General features: G+C 52.3%; 2 protein-coding genes and 4 non-coding genes across 8 annotated transcripts; 3 read left to right on the plus strand and 3 right to left on the minus strand.

Moving 5' to 3' along the window:
* Window positions 1–1,114: 1,114 nt before the first annotated feature.
* On the minus strand, window positions 1,115–21,861 carry ALOXE3 (arachidonate lipoxygenase 3). Its single transcript, XM_003587417.6, has 15 exons — window positions 21,548–21,861; window positions 20,738–20,942; window positions 19,516–19,597; window positions 18,849–18,968; window positions 18,417–18,542; window positions 15,893–15,996; window positions 15,215–15,387; window positions 14,322–14,465; window positions 14,010–14,213; window positions 13,841–13,927; window positions 13,164–13,333; window positions 12,471–12,592; window positions 7,517–7,617; window positions 6,783–6,953; window positions 1,115–2,103 (listed from the first exon to the last, which is right to left on the minus strand). Exons 1-15 carry the CDS (start codon window positions 21,692–21,694, stop codon window positions 1,924–1,926), a joined length of 2,136 nt encoding a protein of 711 aa, XP_003587465.2. The 5' UTR covers window positions 21,695–21,861; the 3' UTR covers window positions 1,115–1,923.
* Window positions 21,862–22,864: 1,003 nt separating this feature from the next.
* On the plus strand, window positions 22,865–22,937 carry TRNAK-UUU (transfer RNA lysine (anticodon UUU)). Its single transcript has one exon. It is a non-coding gene; the product is annotated as a tRNA-Lys (tRNA).
* Window positions 22,938–23,519: 582 nt separating this feature from the next.
* Window positions 23,520–23,591, plus strand: TRNAQ-CUG (transfer RNA glutamine (anticodon CUG)). The gene has a single exon. It is a non-coding gene; the product is annotated as a tRNA-Gln (tRNA).
* Window positions 23,592–24,022: 431 nt separating this feature from the next.
* TRNAL-UAG (transfer RNA leucine (anticodon UAG)) lies at window positions 24,023–24,104 on the minus strand. The gene has a single exon. It is a non-coding gene; the product is annotated as a tRNA-Leu (tRNA).
* Window positions 24,105–24,563: 459 nt separating this feature from the next.
* HES7 (hes family bHLH transcription factor 7) lies at window positions 24,564–27,961 on the minus strand. Of its 3 annotated transcripts, none has more exons than XM_059878270.1 (4): window positions 27,703–27,961; window positions 26,698–26,793; window positions 26,039–26,126; window positions 24,564–25,701 (listed from the first exon to the last, which is right to left on the minus strand). In XM_059878270.1, exons 1-4 carry the CDS (start codon window positions 27,742–27,744, stop codon window positions 25,271–25,273), a joined length of 657 nt encoding a protein of 218 aa, XP_059734253.1. In that variant the 5' UTR covers window positions 27,745–27,961; the 3' UTR covers window positions 24,564–25,270. The 3 variants fall into 3 exon arrangements, with proteins under 3 accessions (XP_059734253.1, XP_005220461.1, NP_001193208.1); XM_005220404.5 differs by having other exon boundaries at window positions 24,564–25,719; window positions 27,703–27,829; NM_001206279.1 differs by having other exon boundaries at window positions 25,271–25,734; window positions 27,703–27,744.
* Window positions 24,621–24,707, plus strand: TRNAR-UCU (transfer RNA arginine (anticodon UCU)). Its single transcript is given in 2 exon segments — window positions 24,621–24,657; window positions 24,672–24,707. It is a non-coding gene; the product is annotated as a tRNA-Arg (tRNA).
* Window positions 27,962–27,967: the final 6 nt, after the last annotated feature.

The following is a 27,967-nucleotide window of genomic DNA, read 5'->3' on the forward strand; positions in this document are numbered from 1 at the left end:
TGGGGTCGCAAAAAGTCAGACACGACTGAGCGACTGAACTGAACTGAACTGAGAACAGAGGCAGAGAGGTCTCCAGGGCTTATGCCAACAATTAAATACTCCTGCCTGGAGATGACCCACATCACTTCTGCTCATCGCTTGTTGGTCAGAACTCAGCCATGACTCCACCCATGCACAAGAGCACCAGAGCTTGAGTCTTCCATGAGTTCAGAAGAGGAAACAGATCTCAGTGGCAATGCTGACAACCTGACACCCGGAAACTGGATTCTCAGGCTTTGCAAAATACCTTTTTTTTTTTTTGTAAGAATGCAAGATTTATTCATATTAGAAAACCAGTATAACTCACTACATTAACTAAAGGAGAAAAAAATTATAGGCTATTTATGTATTTTATGAACTGTTTATTTTATATTGTAGTAACAGCCAGTTAACAATGTTGTGATAGTTTCAGGTACACAGCAAAATCTCTCAGCCATACCTAATACCTATGTTTTTTGTATCGACCCCTTGAGTCTAGCGGAGAAGGCAATGGCACCCCACTCAGTACTCTTGCCTGGAAAATCCCATGGACAGAGGAGCCTGGTAGGCTGCAGTCCCTGGGGTCGCTAAGCCCACTCCAGTGTTCTTGCCTGGAGAAACCCAGGGATGGGGGAGCCTGGTGGGCTTCCATCTATGGGGTCACACAGAGTCAGACACGACCGAAGCAACTTAGCAGCAGCAGCAGCTTGAGTCTGGATACTCTTTCACCTCCTGAAGGATGACACACTGTCTGGGAGGTGAAGGAATGTAGGGCCTGGCTAGGTAATTGGTTGAGCTGGGAGGCTTCCTGTCTCCAGAGCAGCTATTCTAGGGACTCATTGTGGCTCCTTCTTTCTCTCATCTCTGAATACCCCACCTATCTACATACACACAGGTACAAAAAGAAAAATGAAATGGGAGCCAAATATACTGATTTTGGGGCTTCCCAGGAGTTGCTAGGGGTAAAGAACCAGCCTGCTAATGCAGGAAATGTAAGAAACATGGGTTCAATTCCTGGGTGGGGAGGATCTCCTGGAGGAGGGCATGGCAACCCACTAGTATTCTCTAGTATTGTTACTTAGAGAATCCCCATGAACAGAGGAGCCTGGCTGGCTACAGTTCATAGGGTTCCAAAGAGTCAGACACAACCGAAGAGACTTAGCATGCATACTAATTTTTATTGAAGTTTCTGGGCTTAAGAACAGAAAGTGGGTGGTGGATGATAGTTGGGATAGGAAAGAGTTGGAGAGAGACTATACATACACACACACACACACACACACACACACACACACACTCAGGCCAGGAAGCTTGGCCCTGAGAACTACAGTTAGAGGTACAGGTAAACTGGGCTCTAATTCTAATCCTTCCCGTAAAGATGCAGGGGTCAAAGTGAACCACACGGCAGATCCAGAGCACATATCCTTCCTTGTCCAGTTTCCAGGTTCTTCCAAAAGAGTAAGTTGGATTGGATTGGTCCTAGGATGGGAGGAAGGTGGAAACAAAGAGGTAAAGTAGAAGAAAGAATTTAGGAATGAGAGAGGACTGGGAAGGCGGGCTCAGGATCCCAAGCTGGGCCTGATGAGAGGAGGTAGATTTTTCATAGAATATGGGGAATAGGCTAGGCTTTCACAGGAGGCTGCCCAAAGGAGGACAAGGGATGATGGAGATCCTTCCTTTCGAAGGGCCTGTTGTGCGTTTGACTTCAGTCAGCAGATTCTCATCGCGGACACTGCCGGACTGGTCCCTCCCAGCTTAGGGCCCAGTTCATGCGATGGTAGAGCCATCGTGGGTACAAAACGCGTCGAGAAAGTGCAGGCTGATCAAGAACAGAGGACAGAAGGGCCTGGAGGATCCTAAAAAGGTGGCCCTCCTCACGCTAGCGCTAGCGGTAAGAGGAGGGGGTTAAATGGAAACGCTGTTCTCAATGAGGGGAGGGTCCAGGTAGGCGTAGGGCAGCGCCAGGCCCCGGTTCCGCTCCTGGATGTCTCGCGAGATCTGAGCCAGGCGGTTCTGGAAGACAGCGATGCTCCGGCGCGGGGCCTCCTCTGTAAAGTGCTCGTCCGGGTAGGTGCCCAGGGGCCTCTGGGACAAAATTAGGTGTGGGGTCAGGATGATGTTCAGGGCCACAGTTGTCAACAAATGCAGTCAAGGTGGCTTCTAAAGGCAGGCGTCACCCAGCCACGGCCACTGTAAACGCAAACCCTTGAAACCCCGGAACCACCGTTCCAGCCACCTGCGCAGAGTAGCCCGCTGATCCCTAAAAAGGTCCCTTCCTGTGCCTGGGTCACTGTTCTATGAATGAAACATAACCATGTCCATAACACTACTGAAATCAACATAAACGTCCCACCAGATATGCCCAAGAATACACAAAAGGCAACTCCTGAAGACAACCAGTTCTGAGGCGTCTCCCAGTCAGCCACCGTGCTTTCCAGCCTGCTGCTGCTGCTAAGTCGCTTCAGTCGTGTCCAACTCTGTGCGACCCCATTGACGGCAGCCCACCAGGCTTCCCCGTCCCTGGGATTCTCCAGGCAAGAACACTGGAGTGGGTTGCCATTTCCTTCTCCAATGCATGAAAGTGAAAAGTGAAAGTGAAGTCACTCAGTCGTGTCCGACTCTAGCGACCCCATGGACTGCAGCCTACCAGGCTCCTCCGTCCATGGGATTTTCTAGGCAAAAGTACTAGAGTGGGGTGCCATAGCCAACCTCTATTCAAAAATAGCGCAATGAACTGGTCAGTCCCACCCTGTAGCAGAACAGGACTGCCCCTCTGGGCTTGACCGCAGTACACCACTAGTTCACCATCAGGGTTCCTGGGGCCAGCCTCTTAACCAGCACACGCTGCTCACATAATAAAACTGTTGCCAACAATCCTGATGTTTAAAAAATTCTTTTCCTTGTTTTATTGCACCAACAGAGCCTCCTGAAACTGTTAAATCACAGCCTTGTTTTCTCCTCTCTGACTTTAATGACTTCTATTGTTTCAACATAAGGCCAGTGTTTTCTTTTCTGAAATATCAAAACTCCATAAGGGAGTTTCATCTTATACTGAGTTTTTATTAGTTATGGCCATTCTGATTTATCAAACACTTTTTCAGCATGTATTGATTGAGATGATTACATGGTGTGTTTCTTTACTGATGTAATGATGGATATTGTTAGATTTCATCAGGCTGAACCAACCCTTCATTCCTAAGTTAAACTATACTTCATCATGATGAATTATTGTTTTACTATATACTATTGGCTTTCATTGGCTAATGATATATTTTTAAGATTGTTGTAGCTAAGTGGAATGAGTTTATAATTTTATTTTCTTAATTACAGTGGACATGTTGCAAGAGCTTTACATGGACCATCACAACAGGACAACAATCCGATAAGACAGGTACTTCATCATTCCCACTTTACAGATAAAGAAACTGAGGCTTAGAGAGGCCCGATTACATATCCAAGGTCACACAGGTGGGAAATGTGGATCTGGGACTAGAACCCTCTATCTGAGACTCACTTCTCTTTTCTTAAGAGCACTGCTCTTGCCAGGTGCTGGTATCAGGGTTACCAGTAAAATGATTTAGGAAGCTTCTACTTTTTTCTATACTTTCAAGCAGTGTGAATGACTTAGGAATTATTTGTTCCTTGAAAGTTTAATAGAATCTCCCTTTACAAGGAGAGGGATCAGATCTTTTACAACCCTTTTCATTTATGTATGGTTTTCACCTCTTCTGGTATTTTGCTTTTGTTTGTTTGCTTGGGGTTTTTTAAGTTTTCCTAAAAAAATTACTTATTTCATCTAGGTTTCCAAATTTGTTTGCATAAAACTGTAAGTAGTATTTTCTTCTAATTATTCCATTCTTCTCATACCTTTTCCATTCCTGATGTTGTACATTTATGTTAATTTTTTTCTTGATTTGAATCATCTCTGGTTTCTTTATTTTATTGGTCTTTTCAAAGAATCAGTTTTATGTCTTATTTACCAGATCAACATCTAATTTCTGAAACTATAGTGTCACTATTGATAAAGCAGAGCACAGAAATCTGAATGACTGGGTTCAATGCCTAATTACTAGTTGTGACCTTGGGCAAACTGCTTGGTGTCTCTGAACCTCAGTTTTCTGCCCTGTAAAATGGAGCTACCATTTATTGAACACTTATACGCCAGTCACTGTATTAAGCATATTAAATATAGCCCCTTACTTATATTTGTATTTTGAAATAGCGCACATAAGATTTAATGACTGACACATGATAGATCCTCAGGAAGTGATAGGTGCTGTATATTATTGTTGTTATCCTTATGACTTTCCGGGTTAGGCGTCCCACTGGCTTATGAGAAAGGGAACTCTCCACCCTCATCCTCTTGTGTACTCTTCCCTTTCCAGTGTGATTTTGTGACTTATAATAAGAAAAATATATTTGGTTTTGTGTTTCTAGCACAGAGCTCTTAATACCCTTATAACTGCATAGTGATAGAGTGTTAAGGGTGTCTTTTGTTATTCATAATAAGCCCTTTTCAATCCCACCTGAGCTTCTGTTAACCAGGTGACTTCTGGAAATTCCCTGGGGTTGGAGGCTGGTTGCCAGAGGGATCAACCTTGTGATTAGGTTAGAACTTGCAGTCTCACCCCCCAGTCTCTGGAGAAGGGGGAGGAACTGAAGGTTGAATTAATCCCCAGTGGCCAATAATTTAATCAATCATGCCTAGGTAATGAAGCCTCCATAAAAATCCCTCATGTACGAGTTTGGAGAACTTCCAGATTGACACCCGTGTGGAGGTGCTGGGACAGGGCCCAGAGAGGCATGGGAACTCCACGCCCTTTCCCACACTCCTTGCTCTCTGGAGTGCCTCCATCTGGTCATTGCTGAGTTGTGTCATTTTAGCATGAGCCAGTCATCTAGTAAGTAAATATTTTCCTGAGCTCTGTGAGCTGTTCCCAGCAAATGATCAAAACTGAGGAGGGGTTGGTCAGAAACTCAGATGATAAGCTGGACTTGCAGTTGTCACGTGAAGGGGGTGAGGAGGGTGGAGTGGAGGAGCAGTCTTGTGGGACTGAGTCCTTCACCTGTGGGATCTGACACCTCTCCAGGTGGACAGTGTCAGAATTGAGCTCAATTAGAGGACAATTGTTAGATTTCATCACGGGCTTCCCTGGTGATGATGGGTCAGACCCACATTGACACCCATGTGGAGGTGCTGGGAGAATCTGCCTACAATGCGGGAGACCTGGGTTGGGAAGATCCCCTGGAGAAGGGAATGGCAACCCACTCCAGTATTCTTGCCTGGAGAATCCCCATGGACAAAGGAGCCTGGCAGGCTACAATACATGGGGTCACAAAGAGTCAGACACGACTGAGCAACTAACACAGAGGACACCCAACTGATGTTGAAGAACTGCTTGCTATGGGAACCACCCCCACACATTTGGTGGCTGGAAATATTGAGAGAGAGTATTGAGAGTAGTAATGTAGTGTTCTGTGAGTAGACAAAAACAACAACAAAAACCAGTGTTTTTCCTTTGCAATGACTGAAATGAATGTCTCCAAATCCTTGGGAAGTGAGACCAAAGAGGAGTAGCATCCGGGGACGAGTTCTTGCATTCCCAGGCGATGAGATGATAAGTTGAATCTTGTTAGGGAGATAAAATATTTGTGCCAAATGGAGTCAAGCGTGAGAAATGAGGATATCACAGCAGAGGGCTTGGGGACAAGACCAGGAGGGCAGAGGCATGACTGATGACCCAATGTGTAAATGGAGATAATGGTAATTGGTGATTCAAGGGCTGCTCCCCTGGCCTGGCCTAACTAATAGCCTCCTTGCTGTTGGTCCTGCCTCCAAAATTACCCTTCCCATCCATCTGCATAGCCACAGAAGCGCCCTTGCAAAAACACAAATTCAGCCATGTCACCCCAGGCTTAAACCCTTCAATGGTTCCCGTTTGTCTTTTGAACAAATAATTGCAGCCAAACTGGGCTGTTTATGCTCTTGCAAATGTACCAACAGACTCTCACCTTCACTTTGCTTCACTTGGTAGAGTCCTTCCCTCTGTTTAGAAACTAACCCTGCCCCTCTTTTGTCTGCCCTACACCTCCCTGTCCGAAAGGTTTCATCTTAGATGTCACTTCCTCCAAGACGTCTTTCCAGGTTTGCCTGGACTTCGTCAGGTTCCATGAGGCCCCATCCTTACCTCTTGTCACTGGGCTGTAAGCTTACGTACAACATCAAGGTTCATATCTGCGCACCAGTATCTGGCACTTGGCAGGTGCTCAAGAAGTATGGACTGAATGGAGGAATTCATGAATAATTCCTATGACACTGTGGTGCCCTTTTCCTTTCCCTGTGTGTCTCCTCAAGTAGACCATAGGATTCTTGCAGGCAGAAAGTTCTCACTCAGAGTTATGTTCCCAGTGCCCAGCACTGTGTTGACACATGGGAGGGATCCGACAAATGTCTGGGTGAATGGATGAGTGACTGATGGGTGAGTAAGTGGTTGGATGGACGGATGGACAGATAGGTGGACAGACTGGTTAAACTGGTGAATTAGATGGAAGTTGTGACCCAGCCACTAAACTGGTATTTGCTTCAGTGTGTCTCTGGGGCCCAACTATCATTTCCTGAAGAAACTGAAGAACTCAAGGCAACTCAGCATAAATGCCCGATGTTGGCTCCCAAACTTGCTTGGACAGCTACCACCACCTCCACTATCCAGGCCCTGCAAATTCCCCCCAAACCCAGACATCCCACCACCACCACCACCACTCACCTGATCCTTGGGCTCTTGGCTGACCAACCAGAAGAGGAGAATATTATTACAAGTGGTATTCACTTCCGGGAGGGTGTCCAGGTAACTCTTCAGGGTGGTGGTCCCCTTGGTCTGCGGTGGGGGCTGCCTCATGGATGACGGGGCATTGGGCATCCAGGCCCCAAAGTCATGCTGTGGAGAGCCCCCCGCAACCCAACTGAGTCAGTTGGCCAAAAAAGAAGGACCATCTCCCTCCTCAACATCCCTGTTCCTGCCCCTACCATCCTAGATCTTGCAGTTGGGAAATAAGGGGGTTGTTAAAAGGGAATTGAGGAAGAGGGTGACTCAGGGTGGGTCACCCCTTGTTATCCCCCTACCCAGCGTTCCAGGACTGGGTTGTGTGAGTCACCCAGGAGGGAGGAGGACCCAGAGTAAAGAGGTCACCGAGAAATGAGCCTTGGGCTGGCCTGCTACTCCACCTGGCCACATCCTGTCCACAACAGGAGCCCCTCAGTTACTCCCTCCACAACCCAACTTGAGTCATCATTACGAGCTTGGACCAAGCTCTACTCCAGTCATCATTCAGCCCCAGTGCTGCCCTTCACCCAGTCGCCACTCCAACCCCAGCCCTATCCATAAACCCATCACAGCTTTGACCCTCCCATGCTCTCAGCCCGAACTCTGGCCTCACATCCACTGCTGAGGCTAATCTTACGTGGCCCAGTGTCCCCCAGGCCCGGCCTCTGCAGCCTCACCTGCCCACTGTTGACAGCGGCATGTTGGGCAGAGCAGTTGAAGATGATTGCAGTGAGGAATTTTACCAGCTGTCCCTGGGTGCACAGCTGGCGTGGGAAGCCTAAGAGTGAGGGGAAGGGAAGAGGGTGTGGATGGAAGGGACCAGATTCCTGAGGGAAGCTCAGGACTGGGGCTCGCTGCAGGAGGAAAGAGAGCAATGCAGACTAAACATGTGGCTGCCACTGTCTTTAGACTAGTATTGGGAGTGGGCTGAGGTTAAGGATAGGGGCTTCCCAGGTAGCTCAGTGGTCAAGAATCCTCCTGCCAATGCATTAGATGAGGGTTTGGTCCCTGAGTCAGGAAGGTCCCATGGAGGAGGAAATGGCCACCCACTCCAGTATTCTTGCCTGAAAAAATCCTATGGACAGAGGAGCCTGGTGGGCTACAGTCCATGGGGTCGCAAACAGTTGAACACAACTTAGCGACTGATCATCACACCAGGTTACGGATGGTCATCACCATGGTGTGGTCTCTGAACCGGGGGACTGGGATAGGACTAGAAAAAGCTGAGCCAGCAGAGGTCATAACAGACGAGCCAGGTTCAAGGGAACAGCACTTCTGTCTGCAGCTCGTTTTAGTACATAATGATAGAATTCTACCCAATTCACCAAGATTTGCCTGAGCACCCAGGAGCAGATCATCTCATCTGCTGTTGGGTTTAGTGGCAGAGACAGATGGTCAGAGAGGGTGCTGCTTATAAGCCCACAGTGATGGAAGCAGAGGAAGGTTTAAGGCCAGGGCTCGGCCCTTTGAGGAGATGGCAGGTTCAGCAATGGGGCTGGGTAGTTAGAGGAGGCTTTCCTGGAGGAAGAGAAGGGGCCTCCCTGGGTAGAATAATGGGGTGGGCTTCAAATGGAAAAAAAGAAGAGAAAGGTATTTTCAGGCTCAGCCCTTGGTCTTCTTTTCTGTGATGTCATTGGTCTCATCCAAGACTGTGGCCTTCACCACCTCTCACTGGCTGATGATTCCCAAGTTCACATCGCCCCTGCATGCTGGACTTGATAGTGGGTATAAATCTGCAGCTGCTAGCTGACACCTCTGCCTGAGTGTCTATGAGGCGTCTCAGACCTGACACCCGCCAGACCTCAAGCTTGACTCCCTACCCTGCACATTACTGAAACCTGTCCCCTGTGGCCACCAGTGGGCCCACTTCAGCGCTCTCCATTCAGTTGCTCCAGCCAAAATCTGTGCACTCGCTCCCCCTTTTATCTCACACTGCACAAGTCAGCAAAGTCTTGCAGAAGCCATCCTCATGCCATCACCTCCAGTCTCCACACCATCCCTTCTCCATCGTCTCACCCCTGGATGAATCTGACTGCTTCCACCCTTGCCTCTGACAGTTTGTTCTCCACATAACAGCCAGATTGAGTGATCCTTCAGAATTGTAAATCTAGTTATACCACCCCTACCTAAAATGCGTTGAGGGCTTCCCACCTCACTTACCTCACCATAGCCCTACTTAAACTGGTTCTTATTCTTTCTCTGACTTCATTCCCTTCCCTACTTTTCTCCTTCTCACCTACTCTACTTAGCTACACAGGTCTGCTGATTTCTTAAACCTGCCTGCACATTCCCACCTGAGGTCTCTGCACTGACTCCACCTCTGTCCTTACACTCTTGCCCTAGTTATCCACAGAACTAGCTCTCCCTTCCTTCAGTCTGTAGCAGACAGCACCTCCTAAAAGAGGCCTTCCCTGACCTCCTAACTGAAGTAATCTCCCTACCTTGACCTGCTGTATCCCGATACTGTTTTGTTCTTCTTTTTAACCACTTGACATATTTGCTAGTTTATTATCCATATCTCCCCACGAGAATGTTAAGCTTCTTGAAGGCCAGGATTTTTGCCTGTCATGTTCACTGCCAAACCCCAGCACCTAAAACAATACTTAATAAATATTAACAGTATTTAATAAATATTACTGGTTGAATGAAGTGAATGCACGAGAGGATAGGAAGCCAGAGTGGTCAGGCACAGAATCAGAAGCAAGGTGAGGGGACAGGGAGGGGACTTGATTGGATGTGAGGTTACAGCACTTTGCCAGGAAGGGTGGTTTCTAGGGACTATTTCAGAGGATTACTGGGGCGGTGGCCCTGCAGAATTGGCGGCGGGCGAGTAGAGAGAGGCTGGGAGGGGTGGGATAGGTTGAGAGGCAGTTGCCACGTTGCAGGAGTAGTGAGAGGACTAAGACTAGATGGTGGCAGTGGGAAATGATGGGGACAATAGCACCAGCTACTTAACTGGATTTAGGGAGAGAGGAAGACATCAGGGAACAGCAGTCAAGATGGCACCAAGGTTTGGAGTCAGGATGACAGGAAAGAGGCTGCAACAGAGCAGATGGGGACGCTTGAAGGAAGGACTAGGTATCTGTCTGCCTGGGAGTGTGTGGGAATTTTCCAAATGTGCTGTTCATGGAGGATAGAATAAAAAAGCAAAGTCAGACGACATATGGGAATTCTTCTGTAGCGCATAATATTTTTTCCCTTTGAAATGTGGAAGCCAGAGGCATGCTGAGGTTAATGAACGAATGTGTTTTACCTGAAAACATGAGTGTAGTATAAGTGTGTGCCAGTTGGAAGAGATGTTTGTCAATCTGAAGAATGTCCTGATGTGTTAAATCAGAGACAAGTTGAATAAAGAAAGACAAGACAGTTGATCCCACTCTGTGTGTTGAATAGGAAACAGATAACCCTGAAGAGAAAAACAGCTGCCCCTGGAGGAGAAGCAGTCAGGATCAGGATGCTCCCTGATTAACAGTAGAGTTGCAAAGCACAGGGAGGGGCTGCCCTTCAGAAGATCCAAAAGAGGTCTGGCTGTCACCACCTTAACCCAGAAATCACGCTTGGCATCACTAATAGTGAGATAGCCTGACATCGCACGCCTCCCAGTATGATGCAATGTGGAGAACACAACATCACTGGAGAACATTCTTGCCCCAGACATTTAACCTTTAGATACTACTTCCGGTTGACAGACAACACAGTGTGTAGAGGAATGACAACGTGGGGAAGCAATTAGATAAATTCGGAAGACAAGACATTCTGCAGAACAACTTAGCCTTTCCATAGCCCTTGTCAGACATTTATGTGATTTTAAAAAGGGTGGAGGGGGGCTGTCCTAAAGTAAAAGAGACTTTAGAGTCAAAATGAACACATATGTCATTTGGTCCTTGACTGGCTCCAGAATCAATAGGAAAAACTGAAGGAGAATGGGACAAGTAAGAGGGTAACGTTGGAGATTAATTGTCAATTTTGTTAAACGTGATGCCAGCATTGTGATTGTGTAGGAAAGTGTTGTGGTTTTTTTTTTTTTTTTTTGAGATGCATATTAATTAGAGGTAAAATGTGAAATATGTGTAAATAAACAACAGCAACAACTTAATCAAATATGGCAAGATGTTAGGAACTGTATCTAGGTGGTGGGTAAACTGCATCTAGGTGGGTAAAAGTAGAGTATCATACTCTCTACTTTTCTATATGTTCAAACTTTTGTTTGGAAAAAAAAAAGCTAGAACTTCCCTAGTGGTCCAGTGGTTAAGACTCCACACTTCCAATGCAGGGGGTACAGTTTCAATCCCTGACGAAGGAAATAAGATTCCCAAGGGACTAGGCAAAAAAAAAAAAAATGCTTTGGAGCCCACTACAGGTAGGACTATAACAGCTGTTCATTCTGTTTCCTGGTGACCTGAGACCATGCCTCCTCCTCAGGTTTCCCCAGGCAGGAGTTGCTCTGGGTGGCCACCAGAAGTGCTGAATCAGCTAAAAGTTGCATTCCCCGCCGCCCCCTCCCCACCCCCCCGCTAAGAGAAGACATCCCAGGCAGTGAGAGTCTCCCTCCCTCCGGCTGGGGGAACTAGAGGGTGGACATTTGTGCCACTTTGAGCCTTTCATTTTCTTCCACTCACCCAGATAGAGATGCCTTGTCTGCACTTTCCAGTGCCTGAAATACAGACCGTCACACACTGGCACCTGGGAGGTAGGCTGTGGAGAGTAGCAATGGCATGTGTAGCCCACGCGAGGCCAGAAGTCCTTCTACAGAGGACGACTTGTAGTTTTCACGTGCTGGTCTCAAGAGTGACAGTGAGACAGCCAACAAGGAAAGTTTCCTCAGGGAATGGGGAAGGGGGGATTTCCAAGTCTGGAATCAGCCATAGAGGAGAAACAGGAGAAAGGATCGTTCTGTTAGGGAAGGGTAGAGCGAGAGGAGACAGAGATCCAGGACAAACCAGAGCTGGAATCAGGATCAGGAGGCAGCAGAAGCCCTGAAAGAAAGGGGAGGTCAGAAAGACACACCCTTCCTGGAGCAAAGGGAAGACTTTAAGGAGGGGAGGGCAGTCGGGGGCATCTGCTTGCACTTAGGTTAAGCAAAGGAGGCCTAAGAGGACTGGTCAGTTGGGTCTCAAAGGCCTCTCAGGCAGTGTCAAAAGAGAGGGGAGAGCCAGGGACAGGTGACACATGTCAGTAAGGAGGAATCAGGCAGCAGCGGCACCAAGCTACTCCATGAAGCCACAAGTGAGAGAGGTTGGTGGCTGGAGGGGCCACCTGGCAGGATAGGCATAAGAGGGTATGAGAGAGAGTTCCAGAGTCCTTAGTGCTGGAGGCTGGAGATGGCTTCTACCATAAAGCAACACATCCCCAGATCTCAGCAAGTGAAGGTGAATGGGTGGCAAAGGTCGAGCAGGGACCATGTAGTGGCTGAAAGCAAGGGTGCCAGAGATGCTGGGAGCTGGCTCTGGGCCCTGCCTCTGCCACTTACTGCCAGTGCGGCCTTCTCTACGCCTTCCCTTATCTATCCAGTGGGGCTAATGATGGCATGTGCTTTAAAGGCTGCTCAGTGAATAAGAACTGGGGGCCTGGTAGGGCCAAGGGGGACAGCGGGTCATTGGGTCTGTAGCTGGGGGGACGGGGAGGGGATACCTGAGCTTTCCCGGCCCAGAAATGCCTGAGCAAAAATCTCTCCGACCCAGGCCTGTAGCTCTGAATCCTGCTGCACAGATGCATCACTGGTATAATAGTAGCCCACGATTTCTGAGACGAAGCTGCAGGAAAAAGATGTCCCTGCTCCAGCAGTGACCCTGCGTTCAGGCCGGCCTCAAAATCAAGGCCCAAGGCTGCTCAGGCTAGTGCGAGTTAGCTGCCCAGAGTCCACTGCGAGTCCATGGAGGTTCAGTGGGGACCCCCATATTGAGTTGGAGCCACAGTGCCCAGGCTTCCCTCAATTCTCACCACCACTCCAGAGTCATGGGTGCTGAGGAGAGGCTGACATGAGGCCTCCCCTCCCCACCTGGGAGAAAGGAAGACCAGTCCACCTGGAGGCCCCACCCACATCAAGCTGTTGCCCCTGCCCTGACCTCTCAGGACTCCGTGTCCTTCCCGTCTTCTGCCACATTCACACACAGCCCAGGCCCTCCCCAGCCCACAGCTACCTGCCATTTCATGAGGAAGCCCAACCCCCAATTCTCACCCTTGCACTGCCCCATACTGCGCTCTAAACACCTGAAACCCTCGAGCACCAAGGGCCCCATCCTACATGAGCGCACGGATCCATATTGTTCCCTTGGCCAGGAGGCCCTGGTGGGGCCAGATTGGCCACAGGCCCCAGGCCCACACCTCTCAATGGCCGCCCAGATCTTCAAGCCGTCATCTCGGTAATGGTAGTTGGGGATATCCAGGACACCGCGGGCCCGCAGGCTGTCCGGAAGGCAGAAATTGGTGTAGGTGAAATGGGCCAGACCGGTGCTCATGAGGTAGAGGAGGCCCTGCCTCCCAATGGACGTGACCTGAGGACACAACACAGCTGGTCTCCACGACCTCCCCAACCCCCACCCCAGAGATGGGGCTAGAGACTCAGCAGAGGGAATTTTACAGTTAATCAAGCATCCAAGACCAAGAATTAAACACCCATAAGAGCAGGACGTGGGCTGCGCAGGCTGCGGCCTTACTGCATGCGTAGGAGGTAATCCTTAGGTGTTTGGTAACTAGAAGAATGAACTGAATCCCGGGCGAGCCGGGAGGGGAGCGCCAACGCGGAGTCAGCGGGCAGGTGTGCTCAGGCTGGGGTGCCTTGCCCACCTCCAGGAGCCTTTGGAGTTGGAGCCTGATGAGGTGGGGCGGGTGGAGGGGATTGGAGGGAGGGAGGTGGGGTTGTGGGCGGGGCAGGTAGGAGACTTGGGGCGTGTGGAAAGGGGTGGGCCGGGAATGGGGAATGGGATTGGCGGTCCCATTGTGGGCGGGGCAAGGTGCCCTCAGGGGCGGAGCCCCGGGCAAGGGCAGGGTAGAGGCCGCACCTTGTCCACAAGGCCCTCAGGGTTGAGCAGCGTAGCACGGGCGATGGTGTTCACCTGCAACGTGTAGCGAGTGTGGGGAAGCAGAAGCTGCAAGTGGGATGAGGTCACAAGAACCGAAGGTCAGGGGAGAAGGCCACCGTGGCTCCCCCCACCCGAGGGTCACCCAGACCTTGTAGATAGGATGGCAGAGCGGCAGCTGACGCAGCGTGGCCATGGCGAAGGCCTCGCACAGCAAATGTGTGCACAAAAAGTGCGTGTTGTTCTCGTGCACCAGGAACTCAGAGTTGCGCACCCACGTCTTCGCCAGCAGCCAGTCCCAGTCGGTGTCAGTGGGCAAGAAGATGGGGCTGTCGGGCCCAGGGGTCTGGCAGAGCTGCATCGAGGAATAATTAGGGGGTGAGGCTTTAGACTGATAGGTGCCCCCTGAGGCCGCGTTCCCGAAGCCTGGTCCACACCCCCTCAAAGCCAGCCGCAGGCTCACCTGGATGGCCAGGGGCACCAGCGCCCCCTGCGGGTTGAGCCACAACAGGCAGAGCGGGGCGGCCACGAACTGGGGGTGGCCGTTTATGCAGTGGACCGGGACCTCCGCCAGGATCCAGTAGTCCGCTAGGAAGATGTTGCCCCTCTGGGGAAGTTGCACGGAGCCTTAGAGTGTCCTCCGCACCCGCGCTCTGCTTCCCTCTCTGTTCTCTGTCCACTCCCACTCCAGCCTGGGCCTCAGTGACGCGTGGTGCCTGCACTAAAGGCCAGTGTTGGGAATCTCACCCTTCCCAGAATGTCCGGAATGAGGTCCAGCTGAATCCTTCCTTGTGCAACCTCTCACCTGGCTTCCCAGCCTCTTGGACAAGCCAGCATCCTCTCCTCCTCTCCCCATCACTGGTCCTTCCTATTCTGTCAACTCAGATGACTTGAGTGTATTCAGTATCAATAAAATCAACACAGGAAGAGATTTCGCCAACCACAACTCCAGCCTTCTGGAGGATGCCTGAGGGCTTGACTGGGTCAAGATCAGAGACTGGGTGGGTCATCATCTTCTCCCATACCCCGAGAGTTCCTACTTCTCCAGGATTGTCCTTACTCTGTCTAGTGGCACTGCCTTTGGCCTGTCCTAAAATGGCTTTCTTTGGGCCTCAGCACCTGGGATCTTGGAGGCCCCAGAACCAGGGCAGGGCCTCTTCCTCCAAGCTGTCACATTCATGCATACCAGTTCACCAGGCCCTGTCTCATGCCTCAAGCCTGAGGCCCATCTGGGCCTTACCCATAACTATTCTGTTTAAAAGGTGCCAGGCTGGGGATGAGGCCTACAGGTTGGATGCAGCCATCCCACCCTTACCCTCCACACCCATCCCTTCTCCCTACTGGCAGCTTACCCACCTCTAACTCTGTCTGCAGGCAGGTGCCTGGTCCCAGTGAGGGAGCCACCATGTCATTGGTGATAGGCAGCTTGCTGGGCAAGCTGGAGAGGCAATGGAGCATGACAGGGTTGACGCCGTTCAGGTACTGGTACCCGAAGAACTGGTCTTCACACCAGTGCTCTCTGACGTACTCTGGGGGACAAGAGAGGGGGCCAGTTGGGCTGAAACCACTTCACTAGATCCTGCTCAGCCCAGCACTTTGCTAATCACTATGGTTTAGTCTTTCCTCCCAGCAGTCCTATGAGTAGGTGTAATTATATCTTCAGTTTAACACGGGACTCTAAGAGGCAGAGTGACTTGCTCAGTTGGGTGGCAGACTCGAACATATGTCTGGCCCCAAAGCCCAAACCTCTTGATGACAGGGGTAGGGAAGAGAGGTAAGTGCACCTGACCAGGATCAGGACTCCCTAAGTGACCCTTGACCCTCGCTCTGTCCCCACTTGCCTATTCTTGTCCCCACCCAGAGGAAGGAGAGATGGGTTCCTGAGAGGAGTCTGGGAGAGTGCCCCCAGTGAAGTCAGGAGCCCTGCCCACTGGAACCCCACAACCCAGAATTCAGCTTTTTCCCAGCGTGAGGCAGAGGAGCCTGAGTACAGGGTCGAGTGGAGAATGGACCTCTCCACCTGGCTCTGCACACCTGAAGTGAGGGTCTTGTGGCAACGCATGATATTCCGGATGTCATCCAGCTTCTTCCAGGAACCCTTGCGGTCCAGCAACCCTCGAAGCTTCATGCCCAAGGACCTATGGGAGGGGAAGTTGGGCTTGGGGCTGAGGGCTGCCATGGGCACTGTGCCCCCAGCCTAGAGCCCTGGAGGAATTTCCCTGTCCAGGGCTTGTTAAGCTGTGCCTGTCCTAGAGAACCATCTCCTACATCTCCACCTCATATCAAGACTACCTGTTCTTCTGTGTGCATCTTAGATGCAAAGTCCTTCATGAAGCATTGTCTGATCACCCCTCAAACATAGACCTTGTGTGTATCTTTCCAAAAATACCTGCTACTTCCTTCATTATATTGTGAACCCTTCATTATGTCACTACTCAAATCAACTCCTATTATACTGTGGGCTCCTTATGGCCAGGACTGGGCTGTGTTGCCCTGACATACCCAGTTTGTAACAATCGCTCACTAGCTAGGCCAAGTCAAATGGAAGGGAATGGAACAGAGGACAGGCAGGTGTGTGGCAGTCGGTCAATAAAGTAAGCTGTGGAAGGAGGCGGATGTGTCATGAAGAGTGTGGGCACCTGGAGAAGGCATGGGGGGAAGGGGGCAATAGTGACCTGACAAGCCCAGGGACAGGTTCCTGTGTGCTCAGTAAGGAGCCACTCACTCCTTCCACGAACCTATGCTGAGCGGCTGCCCTCTAAGAACCTGCTGCTGCTGCTGCTAAGTCGCTTCAGTCGTGTCCGACTCTGTGCGACCCCATAGACGGTAGCCCACCAGGCTCCCCTGTCCCTGAGACTCTCCAGGCAAGAACACTGGAGTGGGTTGCCATTTCCCTCTCCAATGCATGACAGTGAAAAGTGAAAGTGAAGTCGCTCAGTCGTGTCCGACCCTCAGCGACCCCATGGACTGCAGCCTACCAGGGTCCTCCGTCCATGGGAGTTTCCAGGCAAGAGTACTGGAGTGGGGTGCCATTGCCTTCTCCTTCTAGAGGATGGGAAAAACTCAACAGGAGCATGGTCATTAAAACAGAGGCTGAGGAGGCAAGACAGGAGAAATAAAAGGCCTTCCTTTTCCAAGGCCTGCCACTCACGTCCTTTAGCGCACCCTGCAGTCACGCCACAGTAAAGCCCAGTGACTCCCTCCCCTCCATAAATGACCAGAGACTGCCAAATGCCAACTCCTCTTCCCACTGGACCTTCTCTGAGCCCCACACTGGCACTCCACATGGTCTCCTGGGCCCTCCCCTGCCTCGACCCACATATCCATCTGGGGACCAGCTCAGGTGATGCTAGCTTCTGAGATGCTCCTTAGTCCTGCCGGGGCCTCTCAGTGGGTCCTTGTCCTGAAACCTGAGCCCCCTTGTGTCTTCCTGTGGACACACTCAAGCTCCATACCCCGCCTCACCCCTACATCCCCTCCCACTAGTTCTTCTCCGGAAGAACGGCTGTGGCACCAAAGCCCAGAACATGAGGATCCAGGTCCTTGCCATGGCCTCCTCTGGGCCTGCTAATGCAGCAGGTAGCAGGTGGCTGAGCCCCACAGAATGACCTGGGTCTTCCCAGGACCCACCCATTCCCCCTCTCCCTTCCTCTCTCCCAGCCCAAAGCTTCAATCCCATCTGTCTCCCAGCAACCACCTCCTGACCCCTGCTCCTGTCAGGACCAGATGTCAACTGGACCCCCTCCAGCCACATCACACTCAGAACCTCAGACTTGAGCTGCCCGTGACCCCACCAATATTAATTAACACCCACCAATATTAATTAACTGCCTTGCAGATACATCTCCCCAGGGGAGCCTGAGCCCTTTGTCCATCACAGCCAAGACTGTATCCTAATACTACAACTTGTATCCTAATACTACAACTTTTTGTGCTGGATATTAGCTTTTTTTTTTTTTTTTGGCTGCACTGTGCAGCCTTCGAGATCTTAGTTTCCTGACCAGGAATCGAACCCGTGCCCCCTGCAGGGGGAGCATGGAGTCTTAACCACTGGACCACCAGGGATGTTCCCTGGATGTTAGCTCTCTAAAGTTTTCCCCTACACCTATGAAGTCAGTATGAATATTATTGTCATAAATGAGAAAACTGTTTAAAGGCTATCTGAAAATCAAGGTCATAAAGCTAGAAAGTATTGGCCAGGAAATTGAACCTGAGGTGTCCTGACCACCTCCTTAAATCTTAAAAAGACTGGCCCTCTCTGGTCCTGCTCAGCCTGGTCCCACTAGCAGTGACTGGGACCCTGCTCTGCTCAGGGTAAGTGCTCAATTAATTCTATTGGTTTGAGGACTGGAAAGAGAAGGAGAGTTTAAGAGCAAAGAGGTGATGATGGGGAGCTAGAGAAGAGTTGCTTAAAAATAGAGTGGAGATGGGGCAGGGGGAGGTGAAGGAGAGACTGGGGGTGGGGTGGATGGAGGGGAGACAGGGGCAGAGATGTAGATGATTGATCAAAGGGACAGAGGGAGAGGGAGCAGGAGTGCAGAGAGGGCAGTGGCCTCACGCGGGGATGGCGTTGAAGAGCAGCGAGGTCGTCTTGGTGGCAGAGTAGCGAATATTGGGCTCCATGTGCAGCAAGGAGGGGATGTCAATTTTCATGGGGAAGCCAGGCAGGTACTGATTCCCACTGCTGGGGAGCAGGGAAGCAGAAGGGCAGAAACCAGTCAGAGGGACCTGCAGTCCATTCCCCTTAATTCCTCCCCTCTCTCCTCCCAGAGAGTCCCCAGGCCTCTGCTCACTCCAGGTACCTTCCCTGCCCTCTCCCCTCCTCTCTGCCAGACTCCTGGGGCCATCCCCACCCATTCTGCTCCGGACACTTGAATTAAACTGCATTTGTCACAGACTATGACTCCCAAGCTGCCCAGCCAAGTCCTCACAGCAGACCCTTCACTTCATGCCCTTCCAGCTTCTTCCCCAACTCTCAGTCCACCCTCACCTGTCACCTGGGTCTGCACGAGGCGCTGTCTTGGTCAAGGCAAATTTCTTATCTGACTCCATCTCCTCAAAGCTGCTGACATCTATAATGCGGGGGAAGCCAGGGGCGTAGACTTTCCAGCTTCCAGGGGAAAGAGATTGAAGTGGCAAGTGAAGGTTAGGGTAAACAGAAGCCTTAGCTTTTAAAGACACAAATTTAAATTAAAACTCCCAGAAACCACCCACTTTCTGAGCAGGTGACAAGGAATTGAAGTATGTTTGTTTTTTTCCCTGAAGACACTGGGCTTCAGATCTGGGTAGTATTTGAGGATGGCATGAATATCCAAACTGGTTTAGAGTTGGGTTTGTGTTGAGATCAAGATCATGGCTGGTTTGGGGGTGAGGCTCAGGATGGGCTGAAGTTGGCCAATCCTAGGGACATGTCTGGTATCTGGGTCACATCAAGGACAGCTGAGGGTTGAGTGTGGATCCATTGATGGTACTGGGGACAATTATCAGTACTTGTGTTTTGGGCCTGGACTCAGGGTCAGCATTAGATTGAGGTTTAAATGAGGGTGGTGATCAGAGTTGGGCCCCCAAAGTTGGAACTGAGGTTAGAGTTAGTAACAGTCTGATTAAGGATCAGGTCAGAGTAAGATGGGAAAGAAGTCAAATTAGGCCACCCTCACCGGTAGCATTCCTGTCGGGCCTGGAGTTCCCGTTTCCTGTGATCCAGAAGGAGGGGAAGGGAGTCCTGACAAATAGTTCTTGCTGTGGGTAATGAAGATTACTCATTGGTAAGTCTCTTTTCAAATGACACCCCTCCAGCATGCCTTTCCTGAACCCCCAACCCTTGAACCCAGTCCCTCAGGGACACTGTTGTCCCCCATTCTTTGTGCATTCATCAGTAGAAAGGATTTGGGGCAGCTTTACCCCCAGATTATAACAACTCTCTAATTGTTTACATGTGTGTCTCCTTTTCAAGACTGCAAACTCCTTGGGGGCAGAAGTCACATGGTATTCATTTTTTGTATTCCCAGCATCCAGCATGGTGCCTGGCACCATGCACAAAATACATATTTGACACAGGACTGGTGAACAAACATGTCTTGTGAAGTGACTGGTGGATGTGTTGTGGTGACAGATAGGGATTTGGAATGCAGTCTGTGAGGAACTCAGTGTCAGCAAGGGTAATGTTCACTCACTGCACCTCACCTGACATCATCTCTCAGCCCTAAGACTCATCTCCACACTCAGACTCACCCTAGTCTTGCCTGTCTCTGGATGAGATAGCTCAGGAGATGTGGGTGTGGGAAGTGGGGGGTGGGGGTGGGGGTTGGGAGGGAAAGGGGTCCAGAGACTGAAGTAGCTTCAGTCCAGCATCCTTCAAAGCCCCCCACCCAAATTCAGGAAAGAACCTGAACAGCACCTCACAGAACTTCATCCACACCAGGAAAGCCAGTACTAGTGGGCCAGGGCCTGTCCAGCTAAATTCTCTAAACATTCAGGGCTTCTCCCCAGTTGAAATTCAGTAACTCCACTTGCAGGTTAACTCCTCTCAGAGGAATTGACTCGGGAAGGAGCAGGGTGACGGTGGCGAGCATACCACCATCTCTGTGTGTTTCTGTGCGTATGACTCTGAGTGGTATGAGTGTATGTGAGTGCACACCTAGACTGGGTGTGTCTCCAGAGGGGTACATACTGCCCAGAAAGCGCCTGCATTTCAGGGTGTTCGAGGCTTGAATTTTCAGAAAGCACCTACTTGGGATCCCTGAGTTGCAGTTACCCTAACTCCAGCCCTACTGTCTACACCCTGGGCTGTGTGACAGCCAACCACCCCCACCCCCCACCGTCTCTGCTGCTCCCAGCAGGTGCTTCCGAAGCCCAGGCCAGCCCCTGCCTCTGACACACCTGTTCCTGGTCGAAGCTCAATAGTGCAGTAGCCCTCCATCCACTGGTAGCAGGGGAAGTGGGAAAGGGTGCCATCGGGGGCAGTGACGCAGATGCAGCTGCAGTACCAGGAGTCTTGGGGGAAGAACGCATAGCGCTCCTTGTGGAGCCGCAGCAGCAAGAGTTCACCCAGCTCCTCTGAGCAGCGCACCTTGTACTTCTGCACCTGGGGTGGGGGCAAGAGAGCAAGCCGGTGAGAGGCGAGGAACAGCCTAAGTCATCCTGCACCTTGAAAAGTGCACCTACACCTCCGCCTTCTACACCTCCGCCTTGCCTGACAAGTACACCCAAGCTGGCTGTACCCCATGCAGTGCCTTGTCGTGAATTACAAAAAGGCATCCTTCATCTGGCAGAAGCTGCTGCAGGAGCCCTGTGTGAGCAGGGTGCATTCTGGCTCTCCCAAGCCTCCTTGGAGCCCCCACCTGATGTTGGCCATCTGCCAACAGTGCTGGGGCCTGGCAGAGTCAGGTAGACCCCTCTGGAGAAGAGGAAACCCAGGCTCAGAGAGGGCAAGCAGCTTCCCCAAAGCCCACCTTCAGTTATTGGAGAAGGAGCTAGGAAGCCAGTGGAATTCTCTGGAGCCCCTGCCTGGGTAGGATTTATGATCCCCAGGAAAGACAAGGACCAGAAAGGGGTGGCCACGAGGTCAGGGCCGGCATCCTGAGTTCTGCAGGATTTGATGAGCCCTGGGGAGAAAAACCCTCCCCTCCTTCAGGATTCCCTGTACCTGGTGGCCCTCAGGGTCGCCACCTCCCTTTCTCCTCTACTCACCGATCCAGAGGCGAAGTCCCTGCCCATGCGATCCAGTCGCTGCTTGGGGCTTTCACCACATGTGCCCACCAGTGTGACAAAAATGTTGTCCAGTGTGCCAGCCATCAGGTAGGGACCAGTGGTCACACGCACGCGGTACAGGGCCATGATGGGAGGAAAGAAGGGATGCCCCAGCAGCTGGCCTGGAGGAGGTGAGCCACAGAACAGGCAGGGCTGAGCTCCTGGGCTGCCGACCCGCGGGACCTGGTTGGGCAGGATGGGCCTTTGAGGAAAAGCCCAGCTCTCTCTGGGATGCTCTAGGGCCCACTCGCTGGCTCTCTGTCTCCAGAAACTCTCTGTTCTTGCTAGCTGCGGGCTGGCTCTTCCCACCCGCAGCCTTTCTCCCTAATAGTTGCTTGTTCGCCTCTGGCAAAACCGGTCCCTCTGACTGGCAGGACCAGGTTCACCCAGATAGCTATCAGGAGCCCGGGTCCTACTGGGAAGGGAGGGACCAGATGCCAGAGGGAGACAGGCATTAGGTGACGCCTGCATGATTGGGACATTGATCTGTTCCTGGTCAGAAGCCAACTGATGCCCTGTCCGCCCACTCCTCAGCCTCCCGGAAAACCTTTCCTTCTCTCTCTCTGTCAGAACTGGGCACAGGGCACCCGCATTCCTAATTGTGAATCATCCATGTGAATCACTATACACAAGTGAGCCATAAATCACACGTGACTACAGCCTCACGCGAGTCTAACATGCATCTCTACACATGGCATAGGGGTCATAAACAACCCTCCTGTCACCTCCTGAAGTTGGTACCCCCCTCACCCCCAACCCGGCCCTGTGTGTCCCGGATCTATGGCACGGCGGAACTCAGTGCCTCTCCCTTGGAATGTGGCCGATCTGGGGACCGAAGTCGTCTCCGGGAGCACAGCATCTGAAGGCTTCATGTGGCATCCTTTTCTCTCCGCGGCCCACCCTTGGCTTTGGGGCGGTAGGAAGGGTCGGCCCAGGTACGTGGGGTGCCTGGGACCTAGGTCATCGGACTGGGAACAAACTTCTCCCAGAGGGAAGCCCTCTGCGGAAGCGCCCCCGCGCGGCCGTGCCGATGCCGCACCCACCCAGCTTCGGCGGCGCTTAGGCTCTAGCGTCCTAACACTTGCTGTGCTGAGGGGGGTCCGATAAAAAGCAATCACCGGTCACTGGCTTCACCAGCTTTCTCTCGGTTTCTTCTGGAGTCCCTTGCATACACACATAACTACAGTCACTTCGCTTCGCGAATGAATTTCGTCAATACAAAACTCTTATAGAAAGTAGAACAAAGTCTGAGGGAGAGCCCGGATAGCTCAGTCGGTAGAGCATCAGACTTTTAATCTGAGGGTCCAGGGTTCAAGTCCCTGTTCGGGCGGTTGCTTTTTCTCCACTGGTTGGTGCACGACAATCTTTGGATTTTTCAGTACCGTAAATATTTGTATTCCTTCGAACATAACAGAGGAAAAGAATAAGGCAAGTTTGTTAGATGGTGTTAAGAGGAAACGAAATTAAAGTACTTCAGGGTTTTATTCAGAAGGCAGAAGGAATGACAGTGGAGTGAGAGCAGAGATGTTTTAGAGCAGTACATACCCGAGCCATACGTGTGAATTTAATTTTACTAGGAGCCACACATTAAAAAGAGTACAAAGAAATAGGTGAAATTATTTTTTGAAATTAATTTTAGTAAAATTTTATTTAACCCAATATAGTCTGTCTTATCATGTAATCAATATTTTAAAATTATTAAATTTAAACTTTTTTCATACTATCGTTTAATTACGGTGTGTATTTATAATTAAAGCACATTTAGATTCATATTTCAGGTGCTTGAAAGTGGTATTCATCTTATCCGACAACTCCATTTATTTTGCTTCATCTCCTGAGAGTGGCAAAGTGGAAGCAGAGTAGGAAGTTTGATAATATATACGTAGTCTCTGAAAAGTGGTGGAACGTCGTCGGTTCCATGGTGTAATGGTTAGCACTCTGGACTCTGAATCCAGCGATCCGAGTTCAAATCTCGGTGGAACCTTTGTATTTTCTTTTCACTCAATACCCGTGTGTTCTATTGTATTATTTATGAGTTTTGTGTATGATATTCTCTTATGTTCTGAAAGGATCTGAAAGAAAATTAAGCTGGTTCTTACCTTTTGAGCTTTCCAGACTAGATAATTCGAGCCTCTACCACGCCTTTAGGAGAATTTACAGAGAGTCACTTCAATATATAGCAAATTGTTTTGAATATTATCTTATGACATGTCAAAGCGGAGATCGATAATGGAGATCCGAGATTTTTTTTTAGAAGTTTCCATTTTGTATTAATTTGGGGCTGGGATGCAGACTTAAGTTCTGTCTGGAATACAAATTGGTGAGACCGCTACCAGGAGTTTTCATAAAACTAAATAAATTATATTCTACAAAAACTTCCCCAATGGTGCTTTAAACTAGAGAAAAACTCTGGTCTGGCAGCGGTGGGATTCGAACCCACGCCTCCGAAGAGACTGGAGCCTAAATCCAGCGCCTTAGACCGCTCGGCCACGCTACCTGCGTGGGGGACAGCCGTCCTCACAGTCCTCCTAAGAGACTAGAAGGAAGGGGGAGGTGGGAGGTGTGGCTCTATGAATGATTGCCCTAAATTGGCTGCTTTTCTTCTGAGAATTATGGAGATTCCTTCGGACAGCAAAGCAGCAGATGACAAAGCAGATAGACCAGAAAAAACAAAGGTACACAGAAATTAACAACAAAACAAGTTTATTCTTAGAGATGGGACCACATCCGGGAGTGGGGTGCGCCTGAACTAGAAGAATTCCCCAAACCTCCAGCGAGCTCCATACTCGCTCGTTGGCTCATATTCCGTCGCGCTGTTTCCTCCACCCTTGTGCGCCCTCACTCCCACTTCGCTCACACGCTTTGCGCACGCTACCTCTTCCATGGAGGCCTCTGAGGTCCAAACCGCGCGCTCCTGCCACGCCCCGCCCAATTCCCTCACAACCCTCCCCCTCCCCCCGCCCTCTTCCCATTCTAGTACCCGTAAGCCGTCAGACGCTGGCGCCCACCAGGTGGCTCTGTGGCGCAATGGATAGCGCATTGGACTTCTAGTGACGAAAGAGCGATTCAAAGGTTGTGGGTTCGAATCCCACCAGAGTCGATTTTATTTTATTGTTTTTTTTCTTTTCCTCTTTATCCGGCTTTTTCTTAAAAGGCTCCCACCCTTCTCCCCCTACCCTATCTCAGTGTTTTTTAGCTGGTTTTAGTTTCCACCTCAGCCTCCGCTCTGCTCTCTTCTTTACTTACCTGTCTGCCCCGGGGCTTGGGCCGAGGAGAGCAGGACTGGGGGCGGGAAACAGAAGGGGAGGGAAAGTGGGCGTGGACGCCGAGATAAAGGCAGGCCCCTGGCTCGGGGACACACGGGGATTTGATAACCACTTTATTCCATGCACTAGGGACTCGGGAAGGGACTGGGGCTGGGCTGGGGGCAGAGGGTACAATCCTAGACGCCGGGGGGTGGGGGGCAGGGAGAAGGGACAGGAACCAAGGAAATATATATTTATATAGATACTCTAATATAAACCACATCTCACCCGCGCGCGGCGCCCGCGCGCCCCGCCGCCCTCCCCAGCACCTCACCCGGACGCCCGGGTCCCTCTGCTGCCCTCGGGCTGGAGTCTCTACCCCTCCCCCCAGCCCCCGCCCCCACCCCCCCCTCAAAGCTCAGGGCCAAGGTCTCCAGAAAGCGGGCGGCGGGGGCGGCGGGGCCTTGGGCGCCCCGTCTTGTCTGTGAGGCGGCGGCGGCGGCAGCAGTCCGGTGAGGGGGGCCGGCGCGCCGGAATCACCGGCTCGGGGGGAGCAGGGGGACGGGGACCGCGCGCAGCGCGGGCTGGGGGGGCCCTTGTGAACTGGGGGGCGCTGGTGGAGCGCGGGGCCGGGCGCTGGGGCGGCGGGGTCCAGCGGTAGGCGCGGCGCGGGGGGCCTGGGCTCTCCCGGTTCCGGCCGGGGCGGCTTGGGGCGCAGGTAACCGTGCAGCGCGGAGAAGAGCTGGGCGCGCGCGGCCGGGCTGGCGTCTTGCGCGAAGGCCGCCAAGCGGAGCAGGCACTCGCGGAATCCCGACAAGTAGCAGCTGGCGAGCGCCTCGGCGTCCTGGGCTGGGGATCGGGGAACCCCTGAAGGTGCGGCCGGCGGGAGGACCGGCGGGCCGGGCAGGGGGTCCCATCGGGGAAGAGGGAAGGGGCGGGGCGCAGAGATACCGAAGCCGGACAGGCGCAGAGACAGAGACAGGAAGCCACATGGACAGACAGAGGAAGAAAAGGAGGGAGACACAGAGACAGACACGCGCGGGTGTTATTATTAACCTCGCCTCGGAGCAGAGCCTGCCACTCCCCAAGCCCACCGTCCTCCGCAGGGTCCTCCCCGTCTACCCAGACCCGGGCCTCTGTGAAACCACCCGCTCCCTCCCTCCGCTGCCCCACCCCCGCGCTGTACCCGGGGGCTCCACCCGGCTTCGCTCCCTCAAGTAGCCCACGGCGAACTCCAGTATTTCTGCTTTCTCCAGCTTCGGGTTCCGGAGGTTCTACAGATGGGAGGGGAGGGCGCAGAGACAGAAAGGGGTGGGGAGAGAGGGGGAAAGTGGCAGGGGGAAGAAGGGAGGGGGATGCGGGAGCTGGGGGTGCCCCCGGATCGCGTTTGCGCGCGGACCGCAGAGTGCGCTACGGAACACCGAGTGGAGATGACCAAGAACGGTCCTGGCCCACCCTGAGACGAAACTGTCCAAACCGAGGGGATGAAACCAACCCATAGTGCGAGGAAGGGATTTGAACAGCAAACCCAGGGAGTGAAATTAACCACCCCGCTGCCTATCTTGGGGAGGGGTCGGAGGTAGGGGGGAGGAAGGAGAACTTACAGACCCAAAGATTGAAACTGACTGACCCTGGGAGTGAAATTTAGAGCCGGGTATTGAAACTTACAGACCCTAGGGGTAGCGATGAAGATCGCGTTCTGAGAACGGGAAAGGGGGCTGGGCTGGAATTCCAAGGTCCCTTGGGGCCAGGGTCTCCAAAGCAGCAAATGTCCCTACCCAAGTGGGAAGCCCTGGGACTCGAGGACGGAATGTTTAGGGTCCAGGTGATGGCAGAAGAACTGACCTGGTCCCGGGTCCGCTCCAGCAGCAGCAGCCTCAGTTCTTCCAGGCTGCGGTTGATGCGGTCCCGGCGCCGCTTCTCCACGAGCGGCTTCAGCATCTGCGACCAGCAGGAAAGGGAGAGCGGGGCCGACCCGACCGAGACTCAGCGCGGCCGCGGGGGCGTCGGGATCCCGCCGCTGGGATAGGCCGGCCTCCACCCCTTCCCCAAGACCCCAGAGAGCCTAGGGCCATGCCCATTCGATCCCTCTCCAATCCCCCTCCCAACGCCCCTGGAGTGAATTTCTGTAGCTCGCCTCCTCTCTCTCCCGGGTCTTCTGCTTTCTCCTCTCTCACTCTTGTCCTCCCTCCTCCCCTCTCTGTGTCTTTCTTCCTCCTCCTCCTCCTTTCTCTCTACGTCTCCGTCTCGTGCAGTCTTTCTCTGTCTCAGTGGAGAACTTTGGGGGCCCTCTTTGCGCCCAGACGCGTGGGCCGCAAGGTGCCGGGCTGAGCTGGCGGCCCTGAGTGTAGAAAGGGAGACACCCAGCGCGCCCGCGCCTCCTCCCCTCCCTCTAACCCGTGTGTGCGGTCACCCTTCTCCACTGGTTCTGAAGTCTTCCACCCGGGCTCGGGCCTCTGGAACCTTCTCTTACAAGGCTGCATTGGGCCAGCGCCCTCTCACAGCCCGCGTGGAGCGAGTGCCCATCCTCTCCGATTTTTGTTTCCACCCTCCTCCCTTAGCTCTGTGCTCCTCCTGCTTATTTTACTCAAATTCTGCCGCCGCCCTCCCCAAGCCCTCGAAGGCACAAGGTGTCAACTGCCATCACCCACACCCAGACCTCTGCCTCTACCGCCCACCCAGTTACAGCTCTGACGCTGCCCCTTCTCCATAGTTTGCAGCTTCCTCCCCAGCCCCTGGCTCCTCGGGTCCCCCCTTCCAGCCCCGCGTCTCCAGCCTCTTCCCTGACCCTCAGGGACCCTGTCCCCTCCTCAGTCCAGGACCTCTGCTCCCTCCCCGCCCTCCTCTCACCTTGGGCCCGTCCCTATTCTCGGCTCGATCCCGGGTGACCATCGCTCCTCCGGACCCTAGTGTGGACCGAGTCTCCGCTTTCCTTGAGCCTTATATCCCTCAGGCTCCGAGTAGGGGGGAGGTTAGGACCCGGGCCCGCCCCTTCAGGATCCCACAGGACTCGACCCTGGGCACGAGGCTCCCGGAAAGGGGAGGGGCACAAGGGAGAGGGTGAAAGGTGGAAATGGCCTGGGAGTGTGGGAAATGAGGGGCCGGTGCGGGACCG

The sequence above is a fragment of the Bos taurus genome, chromosome 19, assembly GCF_002263795.3.
Source record: "Bos taurus isolate L1 Dominette 01449 registration number 42190680 breed Hereford chromosome 19, ARS-UCD2.0, whole genome shotgun sequence".
Lineage (NCBI taxonomy): Eukaryota > Metazoa > Chordata > Mammalia > Artiodactyla > Bovidae > Bos > Bos taurus.

Excerpts from the sequence above, each read along its gene's own strand:
- ALOXE3 (XM_003587417.6), bottom strand. The coding sequence starts at position 21,694 with ATGGCCCTGTACCGCGTGCGTGTGACCACTGGTCCCTACCTGATGGCT. Across the intron at positions 14,214-14,321 it reads TGGTGCCCCTGGCCATCCAG|CTCTGCCAGACCCCTGGGCC; the intron begins GTGAGCCTGCGG and ends TCCTCGATGCAG. Across the intron at positions 12,593-13,163 it reads ATCTGGGCGGCCATTGAGAG|CTTCGTCTCAGAAATCGTGG; the intron begins GTGTGGGCCTGG and ends TTTTTCCTGCAG.
- HES7 (NM_001206279.1), bottom strand. The coding sequence starts at position 27,744 with ATGGTCACCCGGGATCGAGCCGAGAATAGGGACGGGCCCAAG. Across the intron at positions 26,794-27,702 it reads AGAATAGGGACGGGCCCAAG|ATGCTGAAGCCGCTCGTGGA; the intron begins GTGAGAGGAGGG and ends TGCTGGTCGCAG. Across the intron at positions 26,127-26,697 it reads TGGAGCGGACCCGGGACCAG|AACCTCCGGAACCCGAAGCT; the intron begins GTCAGTTCTTCT and ends TCCCATCTGTAG.